At 40.5% G+C, this 26,395-nt stretch overlaps 1 protein-coding gene across 1 annotated transcript; it reads left to right on the top strand.

Annotated features, from left to right (window-relative positions):
• Nucleotides 1–4,815: 4,815 nt before the first annotated feature.
• Nucleotides 4,816–17,171, top strand: LOC102777604 (LON peptidase N-terminal domain and RING finger protein 3-like). The gene is made up of 12 exons (XM_006781870.3): nt 4,816–5,664; nt 8,196–8,314; nt 8,422–8,544; nt 8,688–8,804; nt 8,912–9,131; nt 9,216–9,300; nt 9,481–9,595; nt 10,672–10,793; nt 11,265–11,423; nt 11,519–11,681; nt 12,254–12,403; nt 12,527–17,171. Exons 1-12 carry the CDS (start codon nt 4,974–4,976, stop codon nt 12,683–12,685), a joined length of 2,223 nt encoding a protein of 740 aa, XP_006781933.2. The 5' UTR covers nt 4,816–4,973; the 3' UTR covers nt 12,686–17,171.
• The last annotated feature ends 9,224 nt before the right edge of the window (nt 17,172–26,395 follow it).

Raw genomic sequence — 26,395 nt, 5'->3', positions numbered from 1 at the left:
CTTATTTCTATTCTTTCAATGACAACTTGAATGTAAGTGAACAAATGTATGGTGAGGGAATAATAAGGTAGTCCCAATTTGAAAGTATTATAAAAGGAAACAAAATATTACTAAACACGATCAAGAAACACAGAAGGAAGGAAAGTACAGCTTTAGTCTGTGCTTTTCTGTTAATTTGGTGTTGTTCTGAGTGGGCGTGTCTTTAAAGTTTGCTGCTTGCAGCAAAGCATTTAGGCTAAAATATTATGCGTGATGTAACATGTGGAGTTGCTTTAGCTTTGTAAGTTTGATCATTTAACTTCATATTAGACTATAAAACGAATGAGTTGCTGGATTGATCGGGATCACGATGCTAACACAAAGTTTAGCGTGATGCTCTGCTTAACAGACCTACAGACTGAACTTCATGCTGTCTCCTCAGGGCAACATTAAAACAGATGTTAAGTCTAAGCAACATAAAGAAAAAATGCTTTGTAATGTACTATTTTTCAGTTGGGATAAACTAATCCCATTGGCGAGCTAAATGAAAACTTGTACGTTTAAGCTCATCTCCTTGAATGCCTCTGTATCATTTTCAGTGCTGATGCTATTTTTAGGCCTTTTGTTGGAAGTCCTGTTGGGTTTCCCTGTAGTTGCCTTTGCAACTACAGGGAAACCCAGTAGTTGCTCGCCTGCTCGATCTCCTCCGGTGAGTGAAAACTTAAAACAGACAAAGTTTAATGAAGGCAAATATGCTGCGTAGTGGAACTGGTGAGTGACTGTTACACTCACTCTGAGCCCTAACACCATGTAGACGGTTACACCCTGTGGGAATGAACTCACACTGTGATGAATGTTAAAAATTGAGATTAAATTTCCCTTTCACCCCGTATACATATATACTAATAAGATGGTGGATGCTAATATTGAATTATATTGAAGTTTGAGATAATGAAGTCAGCATGTGCACAACTAATTAACTTTTTAAAAATCTTTTGGCTCTGTATGACATCACTGAGGGCAGATATCCTCAGTCAGACAGCTCTGGCTTTGAGCACAGTAGCCCCATCAACACTTCTGGTTGTGAGGGGCTGCCAATCAGAAGAAAGCTGGCTTAAAGTGGGAGGAGCTAGAGTGGCTTGTTTCAAAGAGTGGATGAACTGAATAGAAATGTGGAGTTGACAATGAGCATAACAGGTCCCATTAAAAGATCTACACAGAGCATCTTTAATAATTACAGTTAATAATAAATACTATACAGATGTTATGTTTTTAGTATTTTGATGGGAATATTCTTTATGACAAGGCTGTTCTTAACAATCCCATCTGATTTCTAATTTTAAAAAAAAGACCACAAATTCATCCTTACAAACACAATTCTATCTTTAACCAACAAACAGACCCACTGAAAAGTCATTTCTCTTCTTAGGAAAACATTTTGAGAAGAAAAAAAATCAAAAATGTTATTTTCATAGTCACAAGTCTCAGTACATCCAGTACCTCAACTTCACATTTCCAAGATCAAATCAGATTAAAGACGTTTGCTACAAGCGGTCCTCTCATGCCTATCATTAGTCTGTGTTTATGCATTCTTTCCCAAATGATCCAATACCTCATAATATATTTTCACTGTCAACAAATGAACAGTGACTCTTTTAGAAACTCTCAAAGTGCAGACTTGGCAGCCATCCTGCAAATATCCAGCTATCTCTCTATCCGAGCAAGACGTTGTTTAAAAGTCTGAAGAGGTGACTTTGAGGATAATTGTGTGTCCTAAATGAGCAGGCAATCCAACGTCCAGACGGTCTGCACTGGGGTTGACTATTGGCCTATTTAGAGGCACCCAATGACAGTTCAAGGTGAGAAAGAGCAAGAGAATCTCCCACTACTGTGTGTGTGTGTGTGTCCGGGCAAAGTAAGCATATGTCCACGTGCTTGCATAATATTCTGCCCGTGTCCTGGTTTGCATATATGTCAGAACGTCTGTTTCTGCATGTGTGTCAGCGTGTCTGTGTCTGCTGCGGTGTGCAGGCCCATGTCAGCCTGCGTTTCTGTCTGTGTGCGGGATTGAGTTCACAGGCCAGACTGGCCGACCTACTGAGATCGACACTGACTGGCTCACTCGCCGCTAATCCCTGCTCACACACACTCTAAATGCCTTTTAGCACACAAGTTTTATTTCAACCCTACAGGAAATACGGCTGATAGGCTTCAGGTGAGGCTAATAATACCACGTAGGCTTGTATCCAAAAACATGCAGAAGGCAATCCCTTAACTACAGTCTTTAAATTCAAGCCTTAACCTACTTCTAATTATGGTTAACTCTGAATACCACCCACACTGGCCAGAAGTCATAATTGGAGTATGATGACAAATGCCCCTTAGTAGACTGAAATAACCAAAGGTGTCTTTTATTCCTCCATCAGAAGTTATGTAGTCTGTCTTAAGAGTGAGCTGATATAATACTACACACCTGCAGTCACAAAGAACCTGCCATGCTCTTCAGACCTATACAGTAGTAGAATAGTATCTGCTAACATGTCATTTTAATAATGTGCATCAGTACAAAAACACTTTAAGGTGCTACTGAGCCTTGTTTTTGTCCTTGTGCAAACACTTTTATGCAACAATCTCTGGCTAATCTTCAAAGCTACTGGTCACAGTAGGGATCCAATTTCCAATCTGTATGGAGCATTATCAAGTTTAAGATAAGAAAAATTAGAAGAGGAGATGGAATTACAACTTAGTGACAGGGCCTTCAATGCAAATCTGTGGTAACAGTGTCCAGCGGGGTCAGACCATCTCCAAAACTGCAGCTCTCATTCTGCAGCAGTCAGTATCTATCGAAAGAGGTGAACCATCGACAGGGTCATGGGATGCCAAAGCTCACTGATGACCATGTGGTTTAATCCAACAGACGTTCTACTGTAGCTCAAATTGCTGAAAAAGTTGATGCTGGTTCTGACAGAAAGATGTCAGAATACACAGTGGGTATGGGGTTGCATAGCCACAGACCATTCAAGGATCCCGTACTGACCCCTATCCACCAATAATGGGGACTTGAGCATCAGAACTGGACAATTGGCAATGTTCTGCTGGGAAACCTCAGGCCCTTCCATCAATGTGGCTGTAAATTTGACACGTACAACTTACATAAGGCTGTACATGTCATTTCTGAAGACCATTCAAGCAGGATTTTCTGATGGCTGTGGTCTCTTTCAGCAAGATAATGTGTCCTGCCACAAAACAGAAATGGTTCAGGAATGCTTTGAGGAGCACAACAATGTGTTTGGGGTTTTGACGGAGTCTCCAAATTCCCAGGATTGTAGTCTAATTGAGCATCTGTGGGATGTACTGGACAAACAAGTCTGATTCATTGAGTCCCCGCCTCGCAGCTTACAGGACTAAAAAGATCTGTGGTTAACATTTTGATGCCAGATATCACGGCACAGTTTCAGGGACCAAGTGGAGTCCATGTTTCAATGGATCAGGGCTGTTTTGGCAGAAAAGGGGGACCTCCACAATAATAGGCAGGTGGTTATGATGTTATGCTGCTTCTAGAATCAATTTTCAGGAAACACAATATTCCCTTTCATTGTTTTGCTGATGACATCCAAATATATTTCCCTATTAAATTTGATGCCTCTATCCCACTGACGCTTCTGTTTAATTGTCTATAAGATAGCAAACACTGGTTAACACTAAATTTTTCCCCCTTAATGTCAACAAGACCAAAATGATTGTATCTGGAAATTGTCCCTCATCTGGACTGGTTAACGGATGTCCCTGCCCCCCTTGTTTCTTATTGCTCCTCAGTGTTGGTAGTCTTTTTAAAATGGCTTTTACATTTGAGATACAACCGACCACAGTTGTTAAGACCAGTTTTGATCATTTACATCAAATTTACAAAGCAAAAGACCACAAAAAATACATTCACCGTCTGCATTTCTTGCAAAATATGGAGGTCAGTACCTTTTAGTTACAATTCCATGACCAATGGTTACCTTGGAGCTGGTAACACGTGGGAAACCTCCATATCTTATCTGTTTTATGGTGGCGGTGTGTGGGATGGGTAATTGCAGCCACTAAAATCACGCAGTAAGGAGGTGATGGCTAAAATATTGTGTTTTCTTTTGTTCTCTTTTTTAATATTTTGGATTTTGTTTTTCCTTTATTTTTGTAATGGGAAAAAAAAGGAATATGTGCATTTCTTTTTTCTTTTCTTTTTTTTTGCCCAGAAGTTAAATAAAAGAATCTTTATGTAACTCAGTTTTGTTAGACACATAACAAGATGCTGACAACAGCTGTTAGCAGGGCATGTATTTAACAGTTTTTTGTGTAAGTTCAACTGGAACAGGAAGTAATGTTCTATAAAATTCCGCACACATGGGTTATTTACTTTGGAATGCCTAAATGAAGAAATCTTTTCTATAAGAAAATGTTACTGAAAACTTGAACAAATTAAAGCACATTTTAAAAACAGCCTGACATGCTCTCTTTTCAGATTGTCACTAGTATGAGATAGTATGAGACACACTAAAATACATGCTGAACCATGTCAAATCTGTGACACTACAACAAATTTTCATACTCTTGGTCATTTGAGATCGATTACATGTCGTCCCACTAAATGGTGTCATTCTTTGGGAACCCTGGTCACTGTTTACAAGAAACCAGCATGCAGGTCAGACATCCCGCCCCATGGCCCCAACACTGAAACTGTTACATGGCAGATTGTTTTGTAACAGTTTTCCAAACTCGTCCAATGAGAACAGCTGGCTGGCGTCACGTGACACAACTTTTACATAACAGTTTTTTTTTTCACTTCCTCGCCATGGTCCATTGAGAATAATATCGGTCCTTCCTGGACTAGGGCATGAACGTGCAGAGTTGTCGGTCGTTTGCAGCGCAGGGGACAGACGTGAATGGCAGCAGCTGGGGTGCAGACATGCACCACGTAGATGAGCTGATACGCTTCGGACAGCCTGCTCTGTATGGGGACGGAGAGTGAGAGCATGCTGCATCTCGCAGCAGAGGCTTTCAAGTCGAAAAACTTCGACCTGGCCGCGGACATCTACGAGTGCCAGCTGGCGTGTCTCGGAGATCCGCAGAGCCGGCGGGAGCTGATGGTGAAGCGGGCTGACTCGCTCGCGTTCGGGGGGAAATTCACGGAAGCGTTTGATGTGTACCGGCAAGCCTCGGAGATAGAGAGGCTGAGACCCACTCACCTGGCCAACCTCATAGAGTACCTGTCGGGTACTATACGGAGGCAAGACGAGGGTGAGAGGCACCGTGGCAACCCGTGTAGGGCAAAGGAGGCAGGTGCGACTGTATGCCCGAGAGCGGGTGCCACAGGTTGCGGGTATGAAGACTTCTCCTGCCGGATATGCCTGAGCTTTCTAGTCGAGCCGGTGACTCTGACGTGCGGTCACTGCTTTTGTAAAAAGTGTCTGGAGAGGGAGAGGAAAGAGAAGGAGCGACCGGTGGTGTGTAAGGAGTGTAAGAATGTCTCAGCAGTGAGCGACAGCCTAGGTCTCCGGGTGAATGTGGTCCTCAGCAACCTGCTGGCCAAGTGGTTCCCCACCCAGTACCAGGCCGGCCAGCTGAGGCGGGAGGGCAACGGACTGTACGCCGAGAAAAAGATGGAAGCTGCCCTGGAGAAGTATAACCAAGCAATACTCGCAGGTAAGACACCGAGCTGCTGCTTCTTATTCTTATTATTACTAAGAAGCAAAAAGAAAGGGTGTGTGTGTGACAGGGCTGCTGTAGCCTACTTCTGTAACTTTCCTATTATTCCATAACAGCATGTCAGGTGTGTTTATGTGAAAAGTACAGTAAAATAACAAGGTTGAGCTGTTCCACATTTATTAGTGTCATAATCGTGGCGGTGACACAGTAGCTAGCCACCTTTCTGCTGGCATCTGAGAGTCACATCGCCATGTGTTGGATAACAGGGTTATGTGGGCTGGGCCAGTGGACCAAACATTGCGTAAGCACGTAACCCCCCCTCCCCCCAGCTCCCTCATTGTGTAACGTCAAACAATGGATCAGGCAAATGTAGGTCAAGGGTATTATTGCAGGTCACCGCTGGGCACACCAGCGCTCTGTTTTTGTGGGTTTTTTTAATTGGGAAGAGCTTGGATGGTGATAACATAGGTGAACTGTGACCTTCAGACAGGAATCACTGGCAGTGAGCTAGGGGCAATCCCCAATTTGCCATTTTGCTGACATGTATTAATTTAAGTAGCATTTCGTTGTTTTCCTATTTCATCAGTTAAATGTAGTGATTAAGGCAGAGATCAAACTACAGCCCTCTGCGTCTTGGATCCTTAGCCTGTCCTCATTTGACTTTACATCAGTGTGCAGCTGTAGCTCAGTCACTTAATAGGCTAGTTGTGTAAGTTTGGAGCTACGTGTTTCACCTTTAAAAAGTGTGCCATATTTTCCATTGCTGACTATCTGACAGCTGACAGGCAGAGTGTTTTTGCGTTGCATAAGGACCGAACGTTTCTGACTACTGGGTTCCCACATTTATCTCAAAGCAGGAGTTTAGCTGGAGAGCACCCACAGTTGTCAACTGGGCTTTTTGATGATTCAACGTGGTTCTAACATGTTTTCCTAAAGGTGTTCTGACAGATCACAATTAACAAATGATTTCACTGAAAGAAAGTTCAGGTTGGAGTTGTCACAGTTGCAGAAACTGAGTTCCACATCACCTTATTCATAGACAGATGGCTGTATGTTGGGTTTTCCTGGATCCTGGATGACTTCTGTGCATTTTCCTGTTATTATTTTTGGCTTTCTGTCAAAATTAAACCCCACCTCTTAAAAAAAAAAGAAAATAGAAGAATATTCCTTTTGGGTGGAAGGCCAAAATCCTCTGTGGTGGGGGTCAAAGTTTTCAAGCACTGGTTTTAAAAAAAAAAAAAAAAAGAGTCAATTTCCCAAAGGACTGACCTCCTTTTTTTTTTTTTTTCTTCTTCTTCTTCTTCTTCTTTTTTTTTTTTTAGGGTTATGCTTTCAGAGTAATGTTGGCTCGAGGTGAAGATCGGGCCCAAAGTTGCATTTAGGCATGCTGCAGTTAAGCCTGGAGATGGTCTCGAAAGAGTAAATGCCAGTCTAAAGAGTTATAATTAGAGCAGGTCTGTGTGATAAGGCTGCCTGCAGTTAACCACAGTGCTAATCAATCTTCCTTCTGTGATGCTTGTGTTGTGCCTGACGCCTGTGCAGTTACAGGCCCTACTTTGGCTTGTTCTGTCATGTTTGGGGCTCCTGTGTTGGTTTCTTTGAGTGATTTGCTGCCTGTGCCCGTAGCAAAGCCGGGGAAATATCTCCTTCCGGTTCCCATAAGGCTATCAGTGGTATTTGCATAAGTTTTTCACGTTATGAAACCTACAATGTGGGTGACCTTGATAGTACTGCATGGTTTTGTAAGGCAGTCATTTTTTTTTCTTAACACGTTTTGTAATGTGGAAACGAACCCATTTTAAACATTCACTCAGTGTTATAACATGTCAGCGGATACTGTTTAAGACATTTGAAAAGGGAAAATATAGTGGTCGTTATTTATTTCTATTCTATACTAGGCTCAGATCTTACAGGGAACAAGGGTATATTAATAAACAGTTAATTATCCAAGCCTTTTATTAAGCATGCTGGCTGCTCATATGTGTCACCTCAGTGTAAATTGATATCAGTCAACAAGCAGTCTGAAGATGTTTGTGTGTGTTATGTTGTCATGTTAACATGTTTTTGTTTATGTTTTGTGTGTCTGAATGAAAAAATATCGGCTGATGTATCGGAATATCTGATTTTTAAACTGCCAAATATAGATATGGGCATTAAGAATAATCGATCGGTCGGGCTGTTGGTTTTAAAAGAAGAGATTAAAAGATTTTATTTTATTATTTTAGAAGCTAAAACTAGAATATATAGAGTGCTTGTCAGAAGAATTATTTAAATTATTGTATAACTGGTCAATAGTCTGTTTCTTAAATGATTGCTCCTCCATATAACTGTCAAATAATCATTACTGTTTTTAATCGCTGGCTGAACAGAAAGGCCATTTAAATTCATAACTCTGGGCTCTGGAAACGTTTCCTTTTCTTTTACAGTTTAAAAATAATATTTTATTAGAAGAAGAAAAGAAAGTGGAAAACACGTAGCTCCATTCCTAAAATTTTACAACTAACGGTTGCTTGGGTTCTTCTCTCCAGCACCAACAGACCACATACTGTTTAGTAACCGCTCCCAGATCCACTCGAGCCTGAAACGACACGAAAAGGCTCTGATGGACGCTGAGATGGCCTGTAGACTGATGCCTCACTGGTCCAAGGTACAGCAGAGAAACTGTAGCTTTTAGTTCATTATATTAAACACTTGCCCTAGTGTAGTAGCAAAGTGAATAAGCTGCAACATGCTGCATGTTTCTTTTGTGTACAGGGTCACATTCGCAAGGGCCAGGCCCTGGTGTCATTGGGCAGGAGTGAGGAGGCTCTAAGAGAGTACCTAGTGTGTCTGTCCATAGAGCCTGACTGTAAACTTGCTAAGACTGAGGCTTACAAGGTAAATATGGCCACTGTTATCTTGTGACCTGCCCTACTGCACATTAAATACAACAAAGCATTTAATGTTTTAAGGGAAAACACTAAGTGTGTTTTTGCAGTGTCATCAAAATAATGACATAATGGCTTATTTTCCTCTTTCAGATTCTGAGTGATCTGCTGGCTCCAGTCAGAGATCAGGTCCCTGAACACATCTCTGACTACACCAATATACTGTCTTCCAGAGCACACATCAAAAACAGCATCAGTGCTCCCTTCCATGTAAGAGATGTTCCACGTCTGGAAGTCAGCCAATCCAAATCAAGTCCACATGAAGTTTCTCTTTAATTTATTTTCTTCTTCTCTGCATCTCTACTCTCCATCCTCAGACCCTTAGTCCCTCATCGCTGTCTCCAGAGTCTTATCTTACCTCCACTCTCCCTGCACCAGAGAGGTCACCAAAGGAGAATCAAAGCAAATGTCAGGGGAGGACAGAGGTCAGGAGGTTTGACCAGTGCTTCCTTACCAAACGGAAACGAAGGATTTCAGAAGAGGAGGCAAAGGTGGAGCTTCAGGGGAAGAACAATGATCACAAGAGATCCAAATCTGGTGATTATACAGTGATGCACAATCATACGCTGTCATATACTATTAGCAACTTCAGCATTGATTGTTGATTACCTCTACATTTAGAGCCAAACGAGGAGCCGGAATATTTGAGCTCTGTGGACACCGACCTCTTTGACCCCGCAGATCTGGAGTGTCCTCTTTGTATGAGGTGAGAGCAGTTTGATTTACAGCTAGGTTTACGCAACTGACACTGGACACGCAGGCTGTGTAGGGCCAGAATGCAAACACACTGAATCTTACGGTTTAAATAAGCCATTTTATTGCTGTTGTAGTGTAGCTTACCCTTGTTTGTCTGTGGTTTTTCACTGTTTGTGTGTTTCCCATCTAGACTGTTCTATGAACCAGTGACAACACCGTGTGGGCACACTTTCTGTCTTCAGTGTTTGGAGAGATGTCTGGACCATAACCCAAAGTGTCCCCTTTGTAAAGAGGATATGTCTGAGGTAGGTGGCACGGGAATTCAATAAACTTTTCAGACTGACCATCCACATTCAATAAGGCCTGAAGCAATGATTACCAACCAGGGGTATAATTATTCCTCTGCAGTAGCCAGGTGCTGTGTGGAAAGATACATTACCTAATCTAAAGAGAAAAAACAGTGAAATTATTGAGAATTTATGAGCTCTGAAAAGGTTTTGTGAAGAATTTAAAGTAACTGTATAGATAAGCAATAATGAAAAAGGTTAAAAGCTTGTTATAGGTATGGCTAACAGTTAAAGTTTGCTAAAAGATATGCTTTGTGTGTGTGTGTGTGTGGGGGGGGGGTTAACAGTAGGCATAAACAAAAGTAATTATTAGCTACACATGATAAATAAAATGTGGCTTAAACTAGCTAGCTGAAATTATAAAATAAAAAGTTGGAAAACTGGTTAGCTAGCTATTGAAATGGTTAGCTAGTAAATGAATAAACATTTCTGATCACAGCTGAAAATAAACTGCAGAAACTGATCATTTCACATGATGAATGATAAATGTAATAGTAGATTTAAAAAAAAAATAGAGGATGGATGCTTAAGGTATTTGGGATTTAAAAAAAAAAAAAAAAAAAAAAAAAAAAAAGACAGTTATGCTAATGCTAACTGATAAACGGTCCGCTAAACATAATTGCTAAGGCTAAAGCTGAAAGTAGCTCGAGATCTTGTCTAAAACAAGTTCTGCTAAGGATATTTGATGTTGGGGAAGGTGGTGTCAACTTATCCCACATGTCTTTGGGGGTTATTGTAAACTACGGATCTAAGGTGGATTCCAGAGTTGTTATAGAGCAAAGTCGGTAACCTAGCCTATTAATGAAGTTGAGTCTTTATAATATTGTTTATATTGTTGTAGAAACCATGTTTTATTTAGTTTGGTTCATTTCTTATGCTCCAGTAATAATGTCATTGTCAGGGCTTTGAGCATATTTGATTTGTGCATCCCTTGAAACCAGGCAGACTAACAAGGTTGTGGGACAACAACCACAGGAGACATCCTTATTGTGTCATTCTGCTGCTGTTAACATATTCATTGTGTCTGTCTCCAGTATCTGGTCCAGAGGAAATACTGTAAGACGGTAATAACTGAGAACCTAATATCAAAGTATCTTCCCTCTGAGCTCATGGAAAGACAGAAAATCCACCTGGAGGAAATGGCTGAGCTCTCCAAGTAAGTTCATATTTCCCGCTCTTCTCCACTGTCTTATTATCAGGCTCTGCTTATATTTCTTTCTCCCAGCAAGTCTTTTGATGGATTGCAGCTTATGTGTGACATTAACATTTTGAGAATATCCTCGGCTGTTTGACCTACTGACCTACAACTGACGGCACACGTGTCCGACACAGTGAGCTCTGAGTGTTGGTCATTCAGGCTTCAAGTGTCATTTTCCTGACGGCCAATGCATAAATTAATTCACTCTCACGTTAACCAGTGTCTTTTACATTTGGCCTAAAGGTCACCTGGAGTTTAAGTTAACTTTTTTTTTGTTTGTTTTTTTTTTTTTTTACAAAAGATTTTCATTCATGTTGAATTTTTAATTGAAAGTTGTTGTTTAGTTTTTGGGGTTTTTTTGGGGGGTTTTTTACACGATATCTCCTCCTCAATGAAAATAAAGAGGTTTTTTTCCGTGTCTCCCCTTAGTCTTAACAAGAATGTGCCTATATTCGTGTGCACCATGGCCTTCCCTACTGTGCCGTGCCCTCTCCATATCTTCGAGCCCTGCTACAGACTGATGATTCGCCGATGCATGGAGACGGGCACCAACTGCTTTGGCATGTGTCTGGGAGATGACCTCAAAGGGTTAGTACTTTGACTGCAGCTGTGTGGGCTTGGTGTTGGACTATGAATGCACATAATGCTAACTTGCTCCCTGCGCTTTCTCCTTCGGCCTCCAGGTTTGCCGACTACGGGTGCCTACTGGAGATCCGCGATGTCAAGTTCTTCTCCGACGGCCGCTCGGTTGTGGACACGATAGGCAAACGGAGGTTTAAAGTAATTCAGCACAGCGAGAGGGACGGCTACAACACAGCTGACATAGAGTACCTGGAAGATGTTAAGGTATGAGGTGGTGGGGTTATGGGCTGGGAGAGTGAGAGATGACAGGATGAGCTTAGACTTTATAAGGTGTTATTAACATCCTGGTCTGAAAACAAGTTGATGCACAAGTGTCTGAAACTAGCATTCTTTCTAATGGCCAGCAGGGGGCAACCCATGTTGTTGCAAAACCAACACCAACTGAAAAAGAAAAGCCAATTTCATAATTGATTTATGACCCGAGTAAACATTTTCCGATTATTTCAGAGCCCCAGTTGCAAGTTTCAAGTCTTGTTTAATCCAGTGTGATGCTCATTTATTAAAATATAGTTTCATTTAGAAGAAAAAAGAGATGATAAAGCAGGATACAGTATGCTGTGGCTACTTTGGGATTATTCAAGCATGCAGTGTCCCTCCGTTACTCAGCCAGAAGCACAAGTCTAGCTTTGCATCTGCTTTCAAAAGATTTTATGGTTTTAAGAACTAGTCTATAGATGTATGCAGCAAAGGTGAAGTTTTCCACCTGGAGAGTTATTTAGAGAAGGACGGTGAGCTGCTGCTAAGATGTTAAAGCTCAGAGGTGTTGTTGTCCGCAGGTGGAGGGCGTAGCAGAGCGCGAGCTGCAGTGTCTGCATGACGTGGTGTACGAGCAGGCCGTGTATTGGGTCAACTCTCTGAAAGCTGAGCAGAAAGCTCGCATTGAAGGCCACTTCGGACCAATGCCTGACAAAGACTCTGAACTTCAGGTACACACAGTCTGTTTCTTTTATAGCTTCTATTTTTATATAGTGGGACTAAAGTATCCAAATTTTTCTTCTACTTCATTTTGCCCTTTAAAACCATCTCACTTGTCTGTTTTTTGCTTGCAGGCCAGCCCTAACGGTCCCTCGTGGTGTTGGTGGTTACTAGCAGTTCTTCCTTTAGAGGGCCGAGCTCAGCTACCGTTCCTCGCCCTCACATCTCTGAGAGACCGTCTCAGCGGCATCCGCAAGGTGCTGCTCTTCATGTCGCAGAACAGGAGCCGGTGATGCGCGCGCCTGACCCTAAAGCAGCAGTTGACCTGCTGTTCTTCCTCTTTGGAGCACAAAGAACTGACGCTGATGGCGTTGCACCTTCCCCGTTCCCCGCCGATGTCATCCAAGCATCAACAGCAAACTTTAACTAAGCAACAGTTGAGATAACGTGGATCTGAATGAATAACAGACGCCTTCCGTCATCACTTTCACAGAGCAGCAGTCCTGGCAGACCCACCAACTCGAGCTGTGTTCAGACAGATCGGAGAGTCTGGCATCACAATTGTCTGTTTGAAACCATCAGTCGTCACGCTGTTACATCACTGTATTTCGTTGATAATATGCACATGCTAGTGTACTTTTTTTTTTTTTTTTTTTTTGTATAAGAAAAAGCTGCTGTGCTGCAATCTCTTAATCTGCCCAGATTGCCACTCTCACCTTTCTGTCTGTCTGCCATGTTTGCAGTTCTCTGCTCTTCCTTTTGCTACACTTTGCAGTTTGGTCAGAGCGTCTTCTAAAAAGATTTGTCAGAAAAACCCAATACGAGTGTCATATATGTGCTTCCTGTCTGAACATAACCTACAGAGCAAAGACAAATGATCCTCCCAACGAAACAGCCTGCAAATCAAATCATCAGCTGGACATGGCGAGTCATTTAACCGACCATGTTTGTCTTTAAGTGTACAAATGAAGAAAGATCAAACCTTAGTATGAATATGAAAAATGTACTCTCCGTACATAATATACTCTGTTTACTTCATCTACTCTCTTACCACCTTTAGTGTATCTTGCAGTAATTAGTCCATCAGCTCTTCCGTCTTTCCTTCATGGCTCCTCCCTTCTTCCTCTCTCATTCAAACGAATAACAAGAGAATCAGCTTTTACGTTGGTGTGCTTTAAAAGCTTTTTGTTCTTGTTTTATTCATTTTTTTGTATGTTTTGACATTGATTTCCGTTATTTATTCATAGTTTTCATTTATGCATGCAGTGACGTTGTTTACATTTCACAAAAAGAGAGCTGCTCACGTTCCAAAGTCCTCCTTTTTTTTAATTTAATTTTTTAAAACTCCACCTATACGCAGCTTTTACAATCAAAATGTGGCACCAACATGGAGCTGGCACGCCCTCAAACCAAACCTTTTTCTAGATGATGGCTGGTGATCCACATTGATTATGTGTGTTGACTTGAACATATTTGGATCCCCGTGCTGTGAGAAGCATCATTCAGCATCATGGACTCATTACCAACAATATTTGGAGTTTGATGCCATTATCTGCTAAATGTATTTATTCAGTATTTATTTGCACTTTTACATCAAGTAAGGGAAACGAACAGTGCAGGCAGAAAAAAGCAAAGTTCTCTGTTTTTGTTTTTTTTATTAATTTTTTCTTTGGTAAAGGGTGACGCAACAAAACAAAACACAACTGATGTTTTTTGTAAAGGCCAGTGCCTTCTATCCGCACACAAAGACGATGATGTGGATCCAGTTGTATACCATTTAAACCAGTTTTAATGGAAAGCTGTTGCTTCCAAATAATAAATTCACAGCAGCATAAAATAAAAAAAACAAAGCAAAAAGCTTTCCTGGAAACCCGCCATTATATTTTTGAGAAAAAAAGTTGTTTGAAAAACAAACGAACATTGAGGCCTTGCTGATGTCTGCGACGCGACTGTTTTTACACGGCAAAAGCCGGTCTCTGACAAACGCCGGAGACCGTTGAGCTTTGCCTTTAGGTTCTTTTGTTTTCTATATGTGTGTTTTGATTTCTACATGTTTTTACGTCAGTTGTATTTGATGATTTTCTTCACTTACCGATGTTTCTGCGTTTCATGTGTGAGAGCACTGGGAAGGCCTAAGCCCTGTCATGAGGCTAATACGATGTGGCTGATAAATAATTTGTCGATAAGGTGTTGATACACTTGCAATATGACAGAGTCAAACAGCAATAATTGGCCGTGTGTTGTCTGGCATTGTAATATGTTATGTTTAATTCTTACAGAAGACTGTCTGAACAGATATTTGTACAAACAGATATAACATATAGTCATGTTATATGACTGACCCTCTGTTATGAATGGTAACTACTAAAAATGATAGCTCAAACTGGACAGGAAAGGGAATAGTCATCATATAATCATGCATTTGTGTGAAGGTGTCATGCTTGAACCTTTTCACATTAATCAGTCTGGAATATTTAAATAAAGGGAAATTTGACCTAAAATGAAACCACATATTCTAAAACAGCATGAGGAGCCAGTTCTTTAAAGAACATTAAAACAAAAATCACAGAAACATAGACTTTGGTTTGATATCTCTGAACGGTCTTTCATTCTGGCAGCAGTTTTAGTGCCTTAACTTTGAATTCTTCCATTTTTACTTAAACTGCAGTGGCAACTATGGTGATGTGTTGTGCAATAACCTGGGTCTCTCTTGATAACATAACATATGTTGTTGTAAATCTCACCCTGAAAACTGAAGTATCACTTCGCAGTAAAACCTTCAACAGCTGGTGCATTTAACTTGAAATAATGCTATGCACTGTGTAATTTATTCCCATACAAAGAACAAAGAAGAGTGGCCAAGGCAGTTTGTAGCATTACCTTGGGACGGTACACTGAGTAGGGCAAATCTCTGTTGGTGTTTTTGGTCACTTAGCCTCTTCAGCAGGCTGCCCCACTGATGGTGTCTGGAGGTCAAAAGCTCTGCAAACCAACCACTGGCTCCACAGCTGATTTTTAGCATCTAGTAGAACTTAGTGTGACGTAATACCAACATTTCTCGTCTGTCCATACAAAAACCAACCAACTAGCAATAACCACTAATGTGGGCTATGTTTCTATTTTCAATTCAATTCAATTCAATTCAATTTTATTTATATAGCGCCAAATCACAACAAATGTCGCCTCAAGGCGCTTCATAGATACAGATAGATACATTTTCTTTATATACTTTGGCAAATGTATATTTTGGCTTTCTTGCTGAGTGTTCAGTGAAACCAGACGATTTCCTCTGGCAATCGGCTATTTACAAAGTTAACCGTTAGCTTAGCAGTACACAATACCCCCCGATATGCCTCACACTTTGTGTTAAACACACATTTTAACAATAAATTGAGCAGTCCCTGATTAATTTATTCCCACCATTTACTTTTTATTCAAATCTAAGATGACCTGTTGCTAGCTTTAACTTTTAACGCACAAACAACATTTCAAACGAGTCATGACAAGAAAGCAAATATAAAATATATTTAAAAAATGTCTAAATGAGGTTAACGTCAGTGATGGGGCAATTGTTGTGACTTAGCCAGTAGTAGCTAAATGCTACAGCCCAATTTATTATTTTTAAAGCACACAGCTTCCTCATGGTCACATTAACTTTAACTAGAGGTACTCAAATTATTACAAATTTTTGTGGGTTTTGAAATTGAATGATGGTTTTGTCACCATGGAGATTCTGTACGCTCAGTCATTCACAGAAGCGAAATGAGAAAAGATGGAACAGCACCGGTTACATTGTCCCATTGTCAGGGATTGAATCCTTAAAGGTCAAGATGAGTTTAACTGTATCACTTTGATATATTGTAGCAATCCAAAAACTGTGATCATACCAGTCAAATAAAAACTTTTTTTTACTAGTTTAACAGAGCAGACAGGCCTATCCTGTAGGCTCAGAAATGGTTCTCAACATGTAGAAGAAAATACAAATTTGGATCTTCCAGCCATCCAGCTATGCAACAACAACAGGATGTGTCTATTGCTCACTGATTTCCTGACCTTTCATAATTCAAACACTGACTTATTAAGGAAGTGTAACCGCCATCCTATTTGAGAACTTCCAGAAAGGCAGAAAAATGCTTCCTAGTTTCTTAACAATGTTGTTTCTTCCATGTACAGTTGTGAGACTTTAATCAGTAGTCTACTCTTTTTTTATTTGTGCCCATCAGTCTTCAGATCATGAAACATGTTAGCTTGCAAAGCTGTAATATCAAAGGTTTCTGTGTGATGTATTTGAAAAGTGATTCCAAATGTTTGGTCTGATTTAAGTAGCACCTAATTGGTCTTCCCTAATGGATCAAAAGCTTCTTGGAGAAATACCTGGCTACTGAGGCTGTTTGTGAACTAAAACACAGACGGTGTCCAGAAAAAAAGGGCATGAAGGAAATCATTGTCTTGGTATCCTGCCCTGTCTGTTGCTAACCTCAAGAAATGTTCAAGCCCTCCTTCGCTTTTCAAATGTACGAACAGACTTCAGTTACTTCATGGCCTGCTTCTTTCAAATGTTGTCAAACTAGAACTTCATAACCTCTAAATTTGTCCAGGTGAAGCAAGATGAATGTATGTATGTCTTGACATTTCTTTGATGTTTTCTGTTCACGTCAGTTACTGATAGTAAAAAAAGTATGTAATAATTTGCAGAGGTACAGTCTGAAGCAGGAAGTCGTGAATAAACTAAAAAAGGTTTTGTTCTTGATTCTGAACAAACTCTGGTGAGGACAACAAGTCTGACGTCTCTTTATTTTATGTGTGTTTGTGTGTGTGCGCGCGCATCTGTGATTCTTAGACAATGGCAGTTCAGTTTACTTGTACATGGCAAGATTTGTTCTGAGGCTTGTCGCCTTTAGTCAACAGTTCAGGAGGAAAGAGAGGGCGAGAGAGCAGGAGCACACACAGCAAAGGCCGCGGGATCAGACTCAAGCTCAATTTGTACAATTTGGAATAGGGAAAAGTTATTTTTTACAAAAAAAAAAAGAAGAAGCTTTTCTTTAAAACCATGATTGTTTGGAAGGACATAAAACATACAATTCTAGCTTTCAGTCCCTCTAAAAGAATATGCTTTTTGAAAAAATAAGCTCCTCTGGTTTCTTTAGAGAGCTAAGTCTCGAGTATCTGTTAAGTATAAATGAGAGGTGAGTCTGGCTAGTGCAAAATAGTAACTTATAACAAGGCTTGGGAGCAGGAGCAACAGCTAACAAAGTAGCACTTCAACTAAATAAATTTCCATCTCTGTCTGGTTTACCTACTAGCTCACTCACACTACAGTAAAAACATGATTGCAACCTTCCTGCGACTGGGAAAAGTCACTGGTTGCCCAGTGGCTGCACGGAGTTGTTCCAATCACTTTGAACCAATGATCTCAACTCACCCGCAATACATCTCTTTTTAATAGCAGAACTCAACTCAGCTGGTACCACATGGTTAAATTCGTATATATATAAGAAGGGTTGCTAAGCGCCTGAGTCATTTTCATATAAATTTGAAGTTAAACTCGGCATCTTGCAGCAACTCTGTCACCATTTGTGGAGGAATTCCTAAATTTCTGTTTATCTATTTTATCCTGGAAAAGATTTGTAATTTTTCATTTTTATCATAGTCACGTAATCGTGACTAGTCGACTAATCGTGGCAGCCCTACATGTAACCCAGTCATAGATTACATATTCTTATAATTACACAAAATGTGTTCTAAACCCCTAAACCCCCTTCCTTTTATACCTGACTTTTAGGACCTCCAAGCCTGTAGTTATGTTCATTATCAGTTAGAGCCCCTCCTCATTGTTCTTCTTCTTCTTTGGTGCAACCCTATAAATACAGTGTACCCCTCTGGCCTCTCCCTTTTTCTACAATTCCCCTGTGGGAGAGGTGGGTGTCATTTCTTTCCAACACTGTAAAACACACATATAATGTATATTTATCCACCCTGATGTTCCTGATTGTGATTTTAGTTCAATTATTGTCATCATTGTGCCTGTTTTTGCCAGCTATAAATGTGTAGTGCATGTGTGCCACATATGTGTTCTAGGGAACCTGAACGCTAGCATGAATAGATAATTCCTGGTAGCTTGGAAGTTGTGGTGGGTTGAGCTAACCCTCTTCCCCACTGTTTGTATTTGGTCTTAGGAGCTGGAGTGGGCAAATTATTTACTTGGAGGTCTTTCTTTCTTTTACCTATTTTATCAGGTATGTCGGATTTCGTGTTGTTGTTTTTTTAATCTTATGTCAAATATGTTACGTGTAAATTCATACTTTATGTTTAAGATAAAAATAAATGCAGCCCCTTTTCTACAATTCCCCTGTGGGAGAGGAGCTGGAGTGGGCAAGCTATTTACTTGGAGGTCTTTCTTTCTTTTACCTTTTATTATCAGACACAACGCAGGAACACACCTGTTAAACACACACATCACAAAATAATAATAATAATTATTATTATTATTATCATAGTCCACACTGCTCACGGACCCCGAGTCCCGGAACCGGGTCCGTGACAGTTACTTCATTTAAAGATCAGAAATGAAGTAAGTAAAGCTTTTTACATATGTAAATGTCACTCAACCATCCCTTTTATTATGGATACCCAGGTGCAACAATTTTGCCTATGTCATACAAGATTAATATAGGGTTATAGAGTGTATAAAAGGCCCCAAAGTTCATAGAATAATGCTATTGGTGTTTATAAGTTTATCTACTGGTCATTTAATATTCAGTTTGGGCCAGCCCACCGTCTGGTGACATCATCCGGTTAGTAAGGTGGGCAGTTTAATGTCGGATGAGCAGTGTTGGTCCGGTGGGGGTGCACTGATTCTTCTGGGATGTTATGTGTGCCTGAATGATAAGAGAGTATTAACCTGTGTTGCATTTTGCCTTTGTTTATGCTGATACAGTACTATGGTTACCATTTAGGAGCTAATTTTAGTTCACAGTTGGAGCGGCGTGCAACGCGGGAGGTCACCCCCTTTTCATATGCTAATTTATGTTTGTTAGCTTATCCTGGTTTACCTTTAGTTGACGCATGTACGGACTGTCATGTCCATAACGTCATTCCTGTCTTATCGGAGCTTCTCTGTATGTTGTATGTGGTGCTTGTGATTGTTTACTTGATAAAACAGAGTTTGTAGCAGACAATTTGTTATGAGGATCGTTAATTGCCGATCGTAGTTCGACCGGAAGTATCACGTTCCCGCTTGCCCTTCATAATAAGAGCATTACGGCGGATTATAATGGGAAAGCTCTTCTACAATGAGTTTCATTTCAGAGAATGAAATGTCCATGTGTTTGCTGCTGCTGCATCATTTTATCCAACTCTACATATCAGTGTTTGATATGAACTCATTTAGAGCTACCATGGGGTAGCAGTGGAACACCTCGGATCCACATTTGTGCAGACTGCACTGTCAGTGGAAGAGTGAGAGAGATGCAGTTATATATTATCAGTTAGCTAACCAGTAACACAATTACTAAATGGAATCACTCTTTAACAGCAGTTCAAGTTATCAGGTTAGCTGAGTCAAATCTAAATGGCTGATCCAGTAAAGGAGCGTTAGCTAGACCCTACAATAATACATACAGAGAAAAACCCAACAGTCATATGACCCCTTATGAGCAAGCACTTTGGCGACAGTGGGAAGGAAAAACTCCTTTTTAACAGGAAGAAACTTCTGGCAGAACCAGGCTTAGGAATTTATTAATCTCTGTCTCTCACCCCAACTAATCGCTGTGATTGGTTGGGGTGAGAGAAGAAAGACAGGATAAAGACATGCTGTGGAAGAGAGACAGAGATTAATAAAAAGTATGATTCAGTGCAGAGTAGTGCTGTGCGATATGACCAAAATCTCATATCCCGATACAAGACATCTATCGTCCCAATAACGATATAAATCACAAAAATTTAACATTTTCTGTTTATCTCGGGCAGCTCGACTTGCTTGAAGTGGAGTCGAATGTTTTAACCGATGCATGAAATGATACATTTTTAGACATAAGTTGTAACGACCGCCGTTTTCTTTGTGAGTATTTATTACACTTCGTGCCGCGGGGAAAAGCCTGTTCTAACGTTTGAGTCTTAAGTTTATTTTTTAGCACCTGACGGCTCTTTTTTGATTTTCATCTGTAAATACTCTGCATACTCTTTCACGTGATTCAGTTTATTTTGAAAAGTTTCAACAGGATCTTGATCATTATTGTGAAAGGTTTATATGGAAAATAAACAAGCGGACACGCGATGCTGGTACCGTTGTTGTTGCTAACCACAACGCATAAAAACAGGCACTTGTCCATTGGTAGTGTGGTTATATTAAATATAAGAGAAAGAGAGAACTTTAAGAAATCAATATAGCCACTACAGTGACCAACAAAAACAATGAAAAAATATTGCCATAAACAGTTTATTATGCGACACCACGAAACAAACAATAGCATAAAATGAAACGATAGACGTTTTTATATCGTCATCCGATATATATCGTTATATCGAACAGCCCTAGTGCAGAGATGTCTACACACGTATGCAATATACATATACTGTATGTAAGAGACATTAGAGATTTTAGAGAGAAAAAAAAGTCCAGATTTTTTGGTTTTGTAGCCAACACCTGTGAAAGTGACACCAAGTCTCCGATATGTTTGAATAATGCAAACTGCTAACACTGAGCTGAAAGATGGAGACAGAGGGGAAGCTGGGCAGACACAACAACTGTTTATGCAAGCAAAGCAAATATAGGTCAGACAGTCAAACTTAAAAAGAGACAGCTCTTCAATATAATTACACTGCAGACAGCTTAGTGCAATCACATAAGGAATGATTCCAATGTATTCTGGCATCAAGAACTCAGAGTCAAGAATTTCTCACAATAACCAGCTTAAATGGAAATCTAATTCCTCTAATAAATATTTACTGTGTTTTCATCATCGGAGTAAAGAACAGCAGGCCTTCCTCCTCAATCTGAGAAAGTTATTAAATTTCTGTAAATGTGACCTTCTGTTAAAAGCTGCGCAACACCGTTAGCTACGTCAGTACAATACTGCGGGGAGGATTGTGCGTCTGTTCCTGACATCAAACATGACTGGATGAAAGGCCACAGATTCAATTTGTTGCTTATATGTTACGGTGGCCCTGAGAGGTCAAACGAACAGACACTAAAGAAAACACCGACAATCAGAAAAACACTGCAAAAGCACACAAGATGTAGCAGGAGTTGAATAAAGTGCAAAAACAAAATCTTTGTAAATGAAATTAGCAGTGTATAAAAAAAGAAATCAATATGTCGGACTAAGAGGTTAAATTGATCAAACAATCTGAATAAAAATTGTTATTTTTATTTAAAAAGATCCAAAACGAAGATCCCACTTGTCCCAGCACTTCCTACCTTGTTTTTGCCAAGTCCATTTAATTCGTTTTAAGATCTAAGTTATTTAAAAGTTGTTACACATAGAGATAAATTTCAGTTACTATCAATGCAGGGTTTCAGTTTCCACTTCCACTCATAGATTTTGCCACTAACAGAGCATGACACAGACCTGAATCAATATAAGTGGCATCTTCTGAAGTTCACTGGACTATGTAAAACTGCTCATTTAGCCCCTCTGGATAAATGACTGAGTAAGTGTTCCAGCTTTTTTGTGATGAAATATGATCAGAAAAAGAAAAAAAAGACAGAAACTGGAAGGAGGGGAGGTAATTTAACCTCCTCGGTCCACGAGTGGAAACAAAGAGTTCACTGATAGGAGAACAGGTCAGCTTTCCCTGCAAGCGTAAACCAGCCAGGATTGTCGTGTTAATTGAAATTCAGAGTCACAGTGGTGATCAAATTCTCAGATATAAGGTCACTGGAAAAAATGACAGCTAGAGAATTTGACCTCATGCAAACTGGGCTCATTAGAGTTTGCACACAAAAGTCTGAGCGAGGTCAGAGCGGTCTGACAAATCCAAAAACACGTTATATGTATCAGCTTATAAGTGACGATCTCAAAGTAATATCAGATTTATTTAAAACTGTAAACAGCAGTATTAATATGTCTGCAGTCAGCAATCTTTAATATTTTTAGATAAACAATAAATTCCAAGCTCGTAAGTGCCTGTAGCAATGAATCTTCATAAAAGTTTTACTCAAAGGTTTGTATAGAACGCTGGAGGGTGTTTACACGTCTTTTCTGTAAATGTTTTCATTTTGGGTTAACATCACCACTTCCATTAGCATGATTTCACTGAAATCAGGCAGCTGTTAGCAATAAACATGATTTAATAGCATAGACTGTCCATTGTGATGTCACCCACTGGTCTGTGAACTAATTTTTTAAGTTTTTAGCTGGCAGTCTTAGTCTTTGTTATTTGGTTTATTTTAGCTAATTATACTGTTAGCTAGCTTGCTTTGCAGGGTTCATCTGTAAAACTGTGACATTACCTGAGGTAGGGGCCGAGTGAAAAACAGGCTTAAAACAAAATTGCAATGGTAAACAGCTTTCGATCTGGTCGCAGCTGAGGCTGCGAGGGTAGGATGGTGCTAGAGGAGTCAACAGCTCCTCAGCATCTTTAGCATAATAGACACTGAAGGTAAGCAAACAGTATCTAACTGTCACTTAAAACAGCCATGTGACAATAGTACATATCATGATTAATTACATTTAATTAAATTAAAATTTCAGTTACTAAGAAGAAAAACACAACAACAACAAAAACAGACTCCTGATCAGGAAAAACTATAAAAAACTTGGCTGGTGGAGACCAAAACTGAGTGTTCTGGACCTGAAACTGTCACGGTGTTTTTGGTTTAATATTCTTTGTTTATTATTGTTCTTGTTTTTTTTTATCCTTTTTCTCAAGCTCTCAGTAATCTTAGTTCTCCCTCCCTCAGTGTTCATCTTAGTCTGTGTTTCGTTTCTGTTCTCATGTCCCACTTTTCATGTCTAGTCGTCCCTGTCTCTATGTCTCCCCAGTCAGCCCCGCCTCCTTGTCATGCCCGCTCCTCTCCATGCCCGTCTTGTGTTTCCTGTTTTACTTTGATAGTTTTGTGTCCCGTGTTCAGTGTTTTGAGTTTTGCTTCCTATGTCTCATTATGTCTTATTAGCCCCAGCTGTGTTTCCCTCCTGTTTCCCATTCCCTTGTTACGCACTTGTGTATTTTAGCCCTGAGCGTTCCTCTGTCCATTCTGTCCATTGTTGCATCGTACACCCTCTTTGCTGTGTGTAACTTGCGGGCTCCTACTAAATTCCTAGTTCTCCATTTCCTTGTTTAGTTCCTTAGTTTTTTGCTTTAGTTTCTTATTTCTAGTTCCTAGTTTTCAGTTTGGTTTCCTGTAAGCATGTAGAATTATTTTCAGCAATAAAGCTGCTGCTTTCAGTCAGCTTCCCCTGTTTGAGCCCTCCATCCTGCCACACAGCCGTACCTTGACAGAAACATTGTATTTGCAAATGTCATAAGATAATGACATTGTCATTGACTTGTGTTCACAGGTTATTTCACTGCTTTGCAATATTGTAAAATGCCCTCCATCCATTTTCAGCTCTTTTACCAGTGGTGTTCGTTGGTGCAGCTGTCCAAACAGGGGCACCCAAACATCCCCTCCCCAACTTCTCCAGCTCTTCCAGACGAAAGTCAAGTCACCTGAAGGACGTTCTCTCTCTAGCTTGTCCTGGGTCCTCCTCCTGGTGGTACATGCCCACAGTGCCGTACCTAGAAGGTTCCCAGAAAACATCCTGATCTCAAACCCAAACAACCTCCACTGGCTCCTTTCACTGTGGGGAAGAAGCGGCTGCTCTTTGAGACCCTACCTAATCCCTACACATAATTTTCAGCATAGATGGGGACAGGAAGGTAGATCAACAGCTTCATTTCACGTTCAGCTTTCTCATCACTACAACAACGAGTACAACATCACCATCACTGGTTCACAGGAAAGGATGGTTCAGTAGTGGAAACCTCTGCCCACGGCTTGTCTGTCTACCTGCAGAGAGCATCTGCTGTCAGATGGGGCCAGTGATCACTCTGTCCACCAATCAGCATTGGATCGATGCACAATGACGCTCATGTCGAGGATCGTGCAGTCGGGATCATGGAGCACTGCATGGAAGCATGTTTACACTGGCTGAACATTTCTCTCTGTAGGCACATACATACACAAAAGAACAATCGCAGCACCAGATATTAACCATTATGCAACACCAGTCTGTCAGCCTCATGCTCCACTGAGATACTTAAACTCTTCCACATGGAGCAGGAACTCGGAGTGGACGCTCCACCCTTTTCCTACTGAGAACTACGACTTGAGACTTTTAGTCAGAAAATATTTATGTTTAAATCTTTGCACATTTAAAATATTTGAAGTAATTTTATGATCCAGTTCAACAGACCAACTTACATCACACTCTGTTGCCCAGAGATCAACTTGGCCACACAATATAAAGTTACACTAGTCAATAAATCACTTTTAAAGGCTTTGTGTTCTACTCATCACTCCTGTGTAAGTGAACGTCCAAATTTATGATGATATCTTTATAGCAGTAAGAGTTTCAGAGCAGGAGGATTTTTCAGTGACTTCTTAGAAACTGTAGTTCCCCGAGTCGACCTCAATACCACTGCCCCTCTACCCACCTCCTCACCTCTGTGCCTCTGACTCCTGCCAACCCCGTTGGTTATATAACCTGTAAATGAGAAGGTCAGCACCCGGCTGTCATCACTATGGATACCTGGCATGGACTCACACAGGCACTGTACATCTTGGCGGGTCCACTTTAGGCGCCACATGTGCATGTGTGCTGTAGTGTGTGTATCAGAAGTAGGGCAGCCGCGGCGTTACCTAACTCGCCCAGAAAAGACATCTGGGGAGTTGATTACAGCTTCCTGTGCGCAAACACAAGGCAACCATCAATCATGCGCATGCAAGCAGCCCGCTCACACCCGTTCATGCGAGCAGGCGCACACAAACATTTGGCTCACATTTTGGCCACACACATGGAGAAAGGTACACAAACAAATAAAGGCCACATGTTTGCAGGCATGTGTACACGCCAAGACGGTCAAGTGAGTCCATGAGGCTGCGTTTGGGAGAAATGAAAGAAAAGTTTTTGCTTGAAAAATGAGCCTTAGTTTCACTTAAACAATGCAGGGAAAAAAATATGTTACCCTACTGTACAGATCAGTCCACTCTGCCATAAATCACCCACAGTGGGATCGACTCGCTTGTGTTTTCTGGACTAATTTTCACATTAAGCTATTTTCCATCTGCAATAATTCCACTAGTTTAGAATCTAATCCCATTTCTTTGCTTGTTTGATGCTTACAGTAAGAGGATTGATAGTTAGGAAGGCATCAGTCTGTTACAAGCACACATCTGAATTGTCTGTGTGCAGCTGAATAATAATAATGAATCGAATTTGTTGGCATCTTACAAAATTAACAATAACAACGGCATTAAAAGCAATTGAAAATAAAATGATTGTAAATATGTGAAACATGTTTTTAGCTGGCGTGCTGATGTAAACAGATGTGTTTTGAGCTTCTGATATGAGCCAACAAGCCTGAAGTGAGGCGCTGTCAGGAGAGCAGCTGAAGCTGAGCGGAGGAAAGATGACGTTGTGCCAAGTCAGAGCTTTCAAAGGCAGAGGAGCAAAATCTTGTATTGGATATGTTGAGAATGTGGAGCTGGATGAGAACTTGCTTAATATGGTCAGCAGACTCTATACCAGTGACGACTCATTTTATCTCTGTTTCGTTGCCAATATTTTAAGACTCGTACTTGGTTGGTTTTCATTCATATTTTAAACATTAAATTACATTTTTTTTTCACTTTTTTTAAATTTCTGTGATCTTGAGCCTTAAAGGGACACTGAGATAGTGCTCCTGATGCAGTTCAGTAAGGAAGCAGTCACTGTCAACATGCGGCACATCAAACATCCATCAAACAACCTGACAAAACACTGACTGTGAGCTTGATCTCAGTCAGTCCTGAGCAGCAC

Source organism: Neolamprologus brichardi, chromosome 2 (genome assembly GCF_056152115.1).
Source record: "Neolamprologus brichardi isolate AB-2024 chromosome 2, ASM5615211v1, whole genome shotgun sequence".
Classification (NCBI taxonomy): Eukaryota; Metazoa; Chordata; class Actinopteri; order Cichliformes; family Cichlidae; genus Neolamprologus; species Neolamprologus brichardi.
The sequence above is the reverse complement of the archived record's forward strand: the minus strand, read 5'-3'. Positions and strand labels throughout refer to the sequence as shown.